At 48.0% G+C, this 12,212-nt stretch overlaps 2 protein-coding genes across 2 annotated transcripts; one reads left to right on the top strand and one right to left on the bottom strand.

Annotated features, from left to right (window-relative positions):
• Positions 1-5,967: 5,967 nt before the first annotated feature.
• On the top strand, positions 5,968-7,771 carry FOXG_14451 (uncharacterized protein; the record flags this gene model as incomplete). The annotated part of the gene is made up of 2 exons (XM_018394508.1): positions 5,968-6,695; positions 6,751-7,771. The coding sequence occupies 2 exons, from the start codon at positions 5,968-5,970 to the stop codon at positions 7,769-7,771; spliced, it is 1,749 nt and encodes a 582-aa protein (XP_018254677.1).
• Positions 7,772-10,330: 2,559 nt separating this feature from the next.
• On the bottom strand, positions 10,331-12,010 carry FOXG_14450 (uncharacterized protein; the record flags this gene model as incomplete). Its single annotated transcript, XM_018394507.1, has 3 exons — positions 10,331-10,783; positions 10,840-11,109; positions 11,858-12,010. 3 exons carry the CDS (start codon positions 12,008-12,010, stop codon positions 10,331-10,333), a joined length of 876 nt encoding a protein of 291 aa, XP_018254676.1.
• Between the last annotated feature and the right edge of the window lie 202 nt (positions 12,011-12,212).

The raw sequence follows: 12,212 nt of genomic DNA, 5'->3' as shown, positions 1-12,212 counted from the left end.
CAGGCACGCAAAAGGCTCGATTGGGCCATACGATCTCAGGGCATCAATTGGCGAAGGGTCAAATGGAGTGATGAGTGTATGGTCCGCCGCGGTCAGGGCATAAGACCTATCTGAACCTTCCTATCGCCTCGTGAAGCCCTTCGCGTACAGGATGTCAGCGAGGCTAGGAGACAAGGCGCCATACGGCAGATGTTCTGGGCTGCCTTCGGTCACGGATCTCGTACACCCTTAGTGCCTCTTGTCGGTAACTCCAACGCCATTGGCATCCTATGATCTTTGTTCTATCATCCTGCCGTGGTTACCTCAGCCGGGCGATATCTTTATGCAAGATAACGCGTCTGTACACACCGCCCGTATCGTCAAGGCTCTGCTGGAAGAGCTTCAGGTCCAGCTGGTGATATGGCCGCCGTATTCGCCTGATTTGAACCTTATAGAGAATCTGTGGGCGTTGATGAAGCAGAGATCTATCGGTTACACCCGGAACTGACTCACGCAGAGGATACAGTCGCTACACAACACGCCTTAGTCTTAGCTGCAATGGAGGCTTGGGATAACCTTGAAGAAAGGGTCTTGAAGAACCTTTGCGATACAATGCCGAACCGTATTACCGCTATAATTACTGCTGAAGGCTGGTATACAAAGTATTGAAGCTGTTTTAATTGACCTTATTAGGTCGAAATTGCAATATGAAAGCGGCATCATAACACATGCCTGTTCGGGCTAGCCCAATCAGTCCGGTACTTGCGTTTGGATTCATACTTTTTGCCCCCCACTGTATAGGGCAGGCTCCTAATCAAGAATTATCAGCAGAAACGCATTGCGTTTCCGTCGTCTGACCCTTGTCGAGTTCAACAACTTGACTACTCCAGATCTAAACAACAACATTCATTGCCATCGTCTACTGAAACTCACGTGTTTATCACCTTCGTATAATATCTACTCCATCTCCGCCATTCCATCCTGTTTATTATATTTATATATGCTTAGTCATAATGGCCCGCTCCTCTGTTCACGAACAACGTAGCCATCCCATTTTACCCCCCAGCAAAGCTGCAGAAGCTCGAGGGGCCGAGCCGTTATTATAACTTACCGGAAGCAGCTATTATATGTACCAAGTGCGGTTTCGCTTTAAGTCCTAAACGTGTCTCGGAGTAACCGGGCAAGAAGCACGGCATTGCCATATCTGCTCGGCATGGGCTTGAGCCCCTCCTATCCTTATTCAATCTCTCAGATCTAGACCCCTAGTTCTATATACCAAACTCAATTGTAGTAGAATTGATTTATTTTACGCTGTATTACAGGGGGTAGCCTCGACTTTTACAGGGGGTAGACTTGAATTTCTGATTGGGCCTTTGTTACACGTCAAGGGTGCGGCGATACTATATCGCAGTGCGTAAAGTTTTACCCCAGGTTTATTATTATCACCGCAAATAAAAGCTATAGCCAAAATCTAAGTCCCTCTAGAACCGATTTTATATCATGACGCTTAATTATATAACAGAGCCTGGTTCTTCTAATCCTATATATCCCTTCATCCTTCCCCCTAAGTATCAAATTCTCATATGCCGGACATGCCAGTATGCTCACTAGACTGGCTGGCTGGGGTGATCCGGTGAGCCCTATGCAGGTCGGTCAGCTGCTGGGTATCTTTTGAACAATATTGAACAGGACAGGTACATGCTTTCGGAGATGATCTGCTCCGGAAGACGTGGCTTGCACCGAGAAGAACTCCGCTGCGCCTTTCATGTCACATCGATTGCAGCACCAGACATGACCTATCGGTTGATCCTGATAGTTCAGTTCGACAAGGAAGGTCCTGTGCGACCTAATCCATCTCTTCCTTCCCTTTGCACCTTTTCGAGCCAGCGAATCCTCTTGGACGAAGCGACGGTTCTTCCAGGTAATCTTGGACAGATCTCCAATAGTCGGGTTAGGAGGTAAAGCTGCAACGACTGCCTTTTCCAACCGCTTGGCAACCGTCATCGGCTAAGACAATCGTGAGAAGACGGAAGGGGGAGGTGTGGGGCAAGGGGTCAATGTTGCTGGCGGAAAGCCAGCTGGCGATGGGGAGAGTGGCGAATTCGAAATTTTGCTGATGAAATTCAAAAAAAGCATATGTAGAAGGGGCTGTTTTGGTGGCGCGACATGGTTGGGAAACGCGTTCCAGATTGCATACCCGTGGTGGGGCTACGCGTTAGAACACGATAGTAAATACTTAATTTTGGGGCTGACCCACAGCTATTAAAAAGTAGACCTCCATCTGTGATTATCTGGTGTAGGGTAGTGGTCCGGGAAGATCTGAATTTTTGCCTCGATAGACGATTGCACGATGCATTTGTCATATATCAATTATTTCAAATTACGAAATGCATGAATTGATTTGATTGAAAGGAAGAATTCGGCAATTTGATTGATTTGATTGGGGTGATTGATTGATTGAGTTGACATATGATGGAATACTATTAGTATCCACATCCTAGCCACCAGCAGATCGGACCACCTTAGCCACACCGTCTCAACACTTCTTGCAGGCTGAGAGCTGGCGTCGCTAAAGAAGCCACTGCAAATATTGAGGAATATAACACGTCAACGTTGTTCGTAGAGGGCGCTGTAGACTCCATTCCTTCTGGTTCAGAGCGTCCAGCTGGATCACGGTCGCGGAAGAACGGGATCATGGAGCGCGTCGGCACTGATCTAATAGGAAAAAAGAGCCCAAGGTGGTGAACTAAGCTATATTAAGGTTAGTGTGACGGGAAGGGTGAGTTGCAAGGAGCCCCCCCGGACGAAAAATATACATAGATACATAAATACTAGGCCCAAGCATTCTAGGTGGCAGAAGCCCAATTCTCAAAGCCTTGAATGTGGCAACCATCATCAGACATTACCCCTGAATGCCTTATTACATCGGCTGTGGAACAACGAGTGAACCGGATGATTCTTTGCCAATTGCCAATGCTCGTGATTGGTTCGACTATGGCCCAGTCTCCAACGTGGAATGCAATCAGGGATATCGGAATGTCATTATGACGATTAACGAGCTGAAATTTGAGACCGATCTTGCGTGGGCCGGGAACATCAACCCCGGACGTGAGCTGGAACCATCTGCACGGCTACTAGGCCAAGAAAGGGATGAACAGGGATACAGCACAGTATCAATAGGCTACCCTAATCGAGAGGTTTTCTCCTCCAGTCTGCTATGGAGAAATGTCGATCCTTGAGGCAACTAAACGTTGACCACAAAGGCCGCACGGGCCGTACCGTTCGTTATCGCATCAAAAGCAATCTGGCGTCCAAGAATGCTGCAACCTTGTTACAATAGCCACAACACCGCAGTTTGGGGGTGCATTTCTGTGATGTAACGAGCGTATTGAGCATGGCCGAGAAAGCTACGGAGCCACATACGGCACTGGAGATGCACCTCAGCTGATATGGTTGAGACACGTCTGGTCTATTGCTGGTATGAGATACTTAGAGGGACATGACGATAAGGCGCTGGACACAATGACTGAAAGCCGGTATGCAGATGGTGATTTAAACCGAAGTTCAGAGGCTGTACGTCTAAATGATAACAGAAATAGCACGGAAGTTAGATTAAGATTCTAGTTGGCTTCTGGCCAGGCACGAGGTGAATGAACCCCCTTTGCAATTCGGAAGTATTATGCACCCAGCACTAGAGACGAGAAGGCAAGCGCACGTCCACAGGTGCTAGTCTTCTTACATGTACAGCGACCAAAAAAAAAAAAAAAAGCCCGCTACCATGGTGCTTGGACCCCCAAAGAATTGAGTTCTCTGGCGCCAATAGAGTTCCGGGTTGATTCCCGGGCGCCCGCCAGCATCATCGCGGATAGTTGCGCTTAGTAGTTGACGACCCCTTTCTCCAGAAGTTTAGGTTTCTTATGTCCAACCGCAGCGACGAGAATAGCCATGGTCGACATATACGGCCTATTTGCTCCGAGTTTGTTTTCTGGATCTCTTAACAATTCTCTCACCCCCACCTATAATTAGAATAAGGACAGCACAGTGCATTGGTACAGCCAAGGCTGCGAAAAATGTTTTTTTGCTGGGGTCACTGGAATTTTGTGTATGAGTTTCGTGATTGAGGGTAGGGCACGACGCCACACTAAGCACGCCAAAAGACGAACAATTTCGAGCACAAAACGACAAATAATGACGTCGTCTAAGTCATACATGGTCAAGGCAGAGCACTGCATTTGGGTGAGGCATGCCATTGCGGGAGGGCATCAGAAAAAAACGTTTGCCAAAGCAACGTGTGGTTGTGGAGTTTCCAAGGGCAACGCGCGCCATTTGGTTCGCATACTATCACATCACGTTGCATCAACCACCAAAGGAAAGGCGTGAACAGCCTCTGTCATCGGGCAGTAATAGAAAAATGATACTTCCATTAGTTCATTGTCGCCATCTAGGTTTGAGCCTCTCTGACCTGCGCCGCAAGCTTCAACGGGTAAGTCAGAGCGGGTCATAATTCAAGGGATGAGCTGTATTCCGCATTGGGTCCTTTTGTCGATAAATGGTATTCATTATGGATGGCTGGCTCGCGGCATTGTTGTAGAAATGCAATAGCATGATATCCGAAACCCAGGTTTCTCGATTGACTCAGAATAATTATCTAGAGCAGAAGTTTTGTTTCGCGTTTCCAATTGATGTTCTCCCTACCATCGAGGGGGAAAAACAATGCTCACTTAGAATCACGTTGTTTTCCATGAATTGAACCTTGGCCAACACACAGACACATACAGGCGCGTGTGCACGGCACTTTTTTACTACCACGATAGAAACGTCGTCACCTGTCTCGGGACTTTCATTTTCACAACACTCCCCTCTCGCTTGCGCCCCATGCTGGTTCGAAGGCCACGCTGGAACCTTTCACGCTTTTCAGAGACACCCCCCATGCCTCCCTTCTTTGATGCTTCTCACGTTTTACAGAGTAGCAATTCGGTACAAAGCAGGTTGCTGTAATGCCCAAGATGCAATTATCAATCAACCTTCTGTAATGGCGTGAGTTTGTGTACTACCTTATATGATACTTATAGGCGCACCTGAATTGTATGGCTTGATAACGAACTTTTGCTCCGTAGAATTGGACTGGAAGGATGTCCCTAATCAACCCCACGTCTGGGGCAAGTGTAAAATCTTACCGGGCTGAGTTCTCTTTTCATGTCTTGCCTCGATCTCGACCTCATCCCTTCTCTCGTAATCGCTCCTTACTCCTACCTACTGAAAGCATTGTCTCTAGTTGTACACCTTTCAGAATCATCTCACCGGTCCCTCATCTGTATAGACTTTTTCGTTTCCTCGGTTATGTTTTCGGTTATCTATGTACTCTACAGTACCGTTATACTCTAAGTTTGCTTGAATTTGACTCGCAGTCTCAAAATAAGGCCGTTTCTTTGTGTCTTCTTATTCTTCCCCCGCTCTCCCTTCCTTCCCATTGGATTGCACTTTCCTAAAGCCAAACCCAAGGCGTTTTTTTACCATTTCCCCCTCATCGCGGGGACCTCCCCATTCCCTCCTATCTATCGTCTCTTTCATTCATATATTCTTCCCACTTGTCTCTTTTTTTTTTTTTTTTTTTTTTATCTTCGCCCTCCGACTCTCTTCGTCTTCCTCCTCCCGATACTCGATATTATCAAACCTGGGGGCGCTCAACAACTACTACGCTAAACGCCCACTGTAACCGCTTACCCACTACCATCACAGCGGGGCGCAGGCATCCGCTATCCAGCCGGTGGCCGAAGTGCCAGGTCAGACCAGACTTGGCCAGTCTTATCGAATCCTCACGAAATTCGTCACCCGCAACTGGGCCTGGGGAGGGCTCAATCGCTTTAACGTCGCTGCGTCTCGACCAGGTTTGGTCTACCATTCATCGTAGACATCCACACTCACAGCACCAACACCAGCAGCACCCAGCTACGCTGCGTACCCCTCCGGTACGCGCCAAACTTCATCATGGCTGCCGTTCTTCCATCGGACGACAACGGTTATTTCGCCGCGTCCGGCCTGCGACGCTCACTTTCTCATTCCAACTTCATCTCTTCGATTTCGCCATATTCCACCACTTCTCACCTGAGCGAGCATTACAAGCCTGCTTCTAAGACTTCCGCCGAATCCAACTCATCATCTGCTCCCTCGTCTCCCCGTACCATCCACGCCGACTCGGTCGACCTTTCTTACGCATCTACTCCTGCCACTAACCCCTCTATTGTCTCTGGCTACGATGGCACCATTGGTCTTATTGAATCACCTGCAGATCACTTCATGTTTCCATCCTTTGCGCAAGAGAGGCTCTACGCTCACCCAGAGATCCGTCCTGATATTCACTACGATGATAACCCAGAGCCATCCCCCAGTCCCCGACCAGGCGACTCTTATACCGTCTCTCCTGCAGAACACGAGGCCTCTGAAGAGGCTTGTGATGATACATCAATATCCGAAACACCAGAGCACGAAAAATCCGAACATGCGGAGGATGACACTGCAGTCTCAAGTAGGCCGTCGCGCCAAGTCGATTATCTGTCCAATGAATGGAGAGAGGAGGATATCTGGTCCTCATGGCGATACGTTGTAACATGGAGGAAAGAGTTTCCAAACAGCGCTCGATTGGAAAATGCTTCTTGGAGGGCATGGATGAAGACCAAGAACAATCTCAAGACCATCTCCCCTGAATCGCTTAATTGGTTTGCCTCCCTGTAGTGCTCCCTTAAGCTCTATTGAAATACTTACATCTACAAGGCTCAAGGATTGTGATGTCACCTGGCTCTATGGCCCTCTGCAGTCAGGACCAAAGAACCTCCACCCTACCGACATAGAGTCCTCGAGTGTGTCGCTGTCAAAGGCCGACTCACTAATCATCCTCAACAAGAAGCCCATTCTGAAGAAGAGAAGCACGTATGAAGTTATGCTTCAGCGCTCGCTGTCCACGGCCTCATTATTGGAGCAAGCCACCGCAGCTGTGAAGGCCCAGAAGACCCGAGGAATCCTCCAGCTCCACCTCGGTCGTTCGTCAACAGACTACTTCGCCTGCCCATTTGCATCATATCGATTGGGCGGAGAAAAAAGTAGCGTCGCTCCCTCGTTAAAATCATCTAGAATCATTTCCTCCAGTTTTGAGCAAAAGCATGTTCATTTCAATGAGCAAGTTGAGCAGTGCATAGCTGTTGAAGCTAAGTATGATAAAGATATGGTCGATGACCACTACGGTTTTGATAGTGACTTGGATGACGGGGTTATGATAAAGCGAGTCAAAACCAAGAAGAGGCCAATATCCCGACACAAGACTTTGAAGTCAAAGCCAGCAGCTGAAGGAAAAACAATTGCGATGCTGCCTTCCACTACCCTCAAATACCGCGAAAACACTCCCGAGCCGCGACAGACTGCCATGAAGCACTCTCGAAGCCCGCTCAAGTCCCCTTACTATTCAAAAGAGACCCTGCGATCTGCCAAGAAGTCAGGCAGGTCCTTTTTTGGGGAGGAAGATAATGATGACAGCCTCGACAATGCGTTGTTGAGCCCCCGTTCAGGGCGGGCGTCACCCCCCAATGCGGATACCAATGGCGATCTGAGCAGGTCTATTTCACAGGGCAGCCTTTGTAAGGAGCCTCCGGGTATGCGACGCACCCCGTCTGGTATGTTTATGCCTTATCTGGAAAGTGAAATACAATCCGGGGATTGCGTATTTGGCCGCGTTATTGACACGGTCAACACTGCTCGCGATATCGCCCACGTTATCTGGAACGTTGGCTGGAAGAAGTAATAATTGTACAGGCGTTCAACTTGCATTTAGCGGCGCAATTGGCATTTGAACAAGCTCCCAAGCTTGTGACTCATATATTGTGTGTTGAAACGACGCCATCACAATATCAACAGAAGAGATTCTATATAGGAATCTCCGAGAGTAGTTGACATTGACCTGTCATACTACCGCAACCGTCATAACCCAAGGGATAGCATGTGCCGTCGTCACAACGTCATGCTGGAAAGTGGCACCGGATTCGCGTTTCTATCTTTCATACATGGGCACAAAAGCGTAAGACATCGGAAGGGCCCGTTTTTTAGTGTGTTTTGCCGGTTTTTTATCTTCTATGCTTCATACGGGTGTCTGAACACGCAGGTTGAGGGGAAAATCGGTAGTTTAAATCTTCTTGTAATAACAGATTAATTGTTGATTATTGTGGAGGGTAAGGAAGTGACTGGCTTTATGATGGGCGTGATATCAAGCGGTATAGTGGTTACCAGCTCGGAGAGGCGTGGACGGCCAAAATCAGTCCAGCCTGGAAACCGGGAACGGGTTGCAGCGATTCAAGCGATCAATGCAGAAGGTCAGGCAATCGACCCCTTCATCGTGGTTGCAGGCCAATATCCCCTTGCCAATTGGTACCGAGAAAGCAACCTCCCGGCCACTTGGGCTATTGCTACGACCCAAAATGGCTGGACAGATAATGAGACAGGTCTTGAGTGGCTAAAGCACTTTAATCGATGTACAACTAACCGATCAACTGGTCCATATCGTCTTCTAATCCTTGATGGTCACGAAAGCCACCATTCTGCCGACTTCCAGACATACTGTGAGGAGAACAACATCATCACGCTCTGTATGCCACCTCATTCTTCCCACCTGCTTCAGCCCCTTGATTTCGGGTGCTTTGGGCCGCTGAAAAAGGCATACGGTCGAGAAATAGAGCAACTGATCAGAAGGTCTATAACCCATATTTCCAAGACTGAGTTCTTCCTGGCCTTTTATGCCGTTTTTCAAGCTACTATAACTAAAGAAAACATTAAGGGAGGTTTTAAAGGAGCTGGGCTTGTTCCTTTTGACCCAGAATATGTGATCTCAAAGCTTGATGTGCAGCTACGGACGCCAACGCCTGTTGAGGAGGAGGCCCAACAAGCTCAATCTTGGACTTCAAGGACCCCAAGAACAGTTCTTGAGGCTGGATCTCAGTCTGAATACCTTCAGAGGCGAATCAGAAGACATCACAGTAGCTCCCCAGAGTCAATTCTTGAAGCTTTGAGATCCCTTGAGAAAGGCACTATGGTAGTTATGTATAAGGTTGCCTTACTTGCAGCTGAGAACCGAGAACTTCGACAGGCAAATGAGATACTTAGCCGGCGGCGCAGGGTAAAAAGGACCCGCCTATAGAATAGAGGGAGTATGACTATACAGGAAGGTCAGGATCTAATTGATCAGATGGATGTAGATATGCAAGTAGTGGCCGAATCATGGAGAAGTGGTGCTCAAGGAAGTTCAGCGCGACCAAGGGTTCGGCGCTGTGGGACTTGCGGCAAGACTGGGCATAATGCAAGAACCTGCCAGGAGGGTATTGAGGCCTCTGGAGATGAGTATAGTAACTAGAATTAATTGATCAGATGATTTGTTATGTTTTTATTGTGATTTATTTTTAAAAGGTTAAGGTTTTTCGTGAATGCACTTGTCTGGTGCGCGCGCTTATCGTGTACGTTATACCTTTTAGAATTTAAGCTAAATTACACTTAATTAGCTAAGGGTAAAGGCATTTAAAAGGGTATAAAGTCTTAAATTAAAGTAAGTAATAGTATTAAGGGATATTAATACTAGCTAGACAAAACAGCTGTCATGTCTATCCCCATTACGGGTCTGATGCAGAACCATGTTGACGGATCCTTGTACGAGCGTATTAGAAACCCAACAGACGTGCAGTTCTAATTCATTTTTATTCCATAACTCGCCCATAGAGCTCCCCTGTTTAGGGTGTAGGTTACGGGATGGTACGGCCGATCGGATCCGCGGATCCGCCATGGTATAAGTTATCCCTTTGACTGGCGTAAGGCAACACCTAGGTCACGAGCAGGGATTACAACCAATCATAGAGTCACAAGCTCAAGGTACGTTAAGCCCCGCGTAATTTAAGTGATGCCAGAAGTCCTAACATTTTCCAGAGGTACAAAGAAATACCTGGCATTGCTTACAGCCATACCGGGATTTCCGTATTTCCCCTCTGTTGCCGCTGGTTGCGGATAAAGGTTTTTGCTTCAACTGTATCTCCCCAAGCCGCATCCCTTTGCAAGCCTTGCAAGCAACAGGATTTTTATTACGGAACCATTCATGTTGTGATTTAGGCGTAAACTCATCCCCAGTTCGAAATCTCTGTCTCGACTGACTGTTGGAAAATCCGGGAATTCCCCTTCCCTTCAGGATTCAGACTGTTACTCTGAGAGTCCTAGATTAAAAATTCAAAGTCCTGGATACAATCATCTAGAGATATAAACCCGTGAATAACTCTCAGCTCAATAAGAAACAATCAAGTTTTACAAAAAAAAAAGATTTTACCCAGCACTACTGCGCAATATAAATAACAGGACTACTAGGCTCATACTCTGCAACAAGGTCATTAACAAGACGCTGCCGCCACTCCGCTTGAGACTTCTCCGGCTTCCACCGTGGGTTTCCTCGTTGCTGCAGAATGAAGCTGTTGATCAGGGCTATTTCTAGCAGGAAGTCCCAAGCTAGGGCCCTCCAGCCGCCCCGACGAACACGGCGATCAGGGCCCCAGTAGGCTCGCATTTGATCGCCTCGATCCACGGCATTCATTTCGTCGTTGTAAGTAGCAGCGATAGACGGAATTGAAACCACTTTGACTGGCTCCTCACCGAAAAACTCCTGCATTGGCCATGCTGCAGGTTGGTCTGTTGTTGGTCGTTTCCTTATACGGTCAACCCGTTCATTGCCTGTAAATACGGTGGATAAGAACAACGCAAGGGCATTGACTTTCCAAGCGATCTGGTTGACCTATCCAAAGTCGAATCAGTAAGGCTTATCTGTAAAAATTTGTCTCCTTGACTGACTAGGTTATCGGCTGTTGGGATTGCTTTAAGGCAGTTAAAAGGAATACTACCAGCAGCAGTATTATCACCAGCTTTGAGCTTGACGAGCAGCCTGTAAAGACCACAGTTCCGGCGGGCTGTGCCCTTGGCTCCGTGCCCAAGCTGACGTAGCCGACGGAATAGGTTGGACGAAGAGAATAGGTTGTCGAGAAACACGTGGTATCTGGCTTCCGGCAGCAGATTCACTAGGGCGACAACCACAGCTTGGGTCGGGTTTAGGTAAACAGTACTCTGTGGCTCTCGAAGCCGCCGTTGCTGCCGTTGGCGACGTGGTTGTGAAGGCAGCCGCCGGTAGGTGTGTCTGATAGCTGCAGGTCCTAACTTCTGGCCCGGCCTGTGCCAGAGCCACCGCAAGAAATAACCGCGTTGAGCTACAGTCCAGACTTAAAAGCCTGTGGGAGTGGGTTTAGATGGGACGGTTGTCGTCTCCAAGGATCTTCCTGGGAAGCGGACCATACATTCATCTATAGCAATAGCTGTGCCTGGTTTGAAGAAAGTAGTGGATATGTGTTGTATGTGATTAGACCAGTCATCACCCTGCTGAATGTCCGGCTGTAGAAGCTATCCCCAGTAGTTACGAATATTGTTGTGTGGTCAAAGAGACGTAGAACTTGTGATAATAGCTGAAATCGGCGAAGAGATATCCACTTTACAATTGGATGACTTGGCTGTTGCTTCCCTAGCTGTGACGTTCTCCAGTAGTCTTCTATCCGGGGTTCCTTGTGTATTCGCATATAGATCAAGATCGCAATCCATACAAAGATTTCTGCAACAGAGGTTGGCTTCTAATCGAGAAGCCGCGACTGTGGCTGTTGTTCATCACTGCAGCTATTTGTAAGCATCTCAAGCCGATCACTAGCCCAGCTATTCGTATAGCAAACCCAGCTTTCTACTAGCCAAACGGGGAGAAACTGCTGGAATAGCAGCAGTGGCTCTGGGGTAAAGCCTCTATCCGAAAGGACCGATCTGGAAGATGAACGGGCTCGAAGTTGTAGCCACGGTCAGGAACTGGGTTATTGACTGGCCGGCATGTGTTATCCGTCGGCTGCTCACGGCGGCTATGGTCGACTCGAATGAAGCTATTGTCATCATACACGTTGGCTGCTTGGCTAGAGAGTTGTTCGATATCCATGACAGCTCATTGAATGGGTTGTATGACGATTTCAGCGGGGTCGGTTTCGCTGACGCTTGAAGTCACTACTACGACTCCTGGTTGCGCGGGGGCCGTGTGGGGCTCAGTACCGAGGTGTTGCCTTACGCCAGTCAAAGGGATAATAAGCAGACCCCTCTCTGAGGAAGGGAGGGGAAAGAGTTCGACAATACAGATACAATTA

This window comes from Fusarium oxysporum, chromosome 15 (assembly GCF_000149955.1).
Source record: "Fusarium oxysporum f. sp. lycopersici 4287 chromosome 15, whole genome shotgun sequence".
Classification (NCBI taxonomy): domain Eukaryota; kingdom Fungi; phylum Ascomycota; class Sordariomycetes; order Hypocreales; family Nectriaceae; genus Fusarium; species Fusarium oxysporum.
Note: the sequence above shows the minus strand (reverse complement) of the source record. Positions and strands in the feature narration are given on the sequence as shown.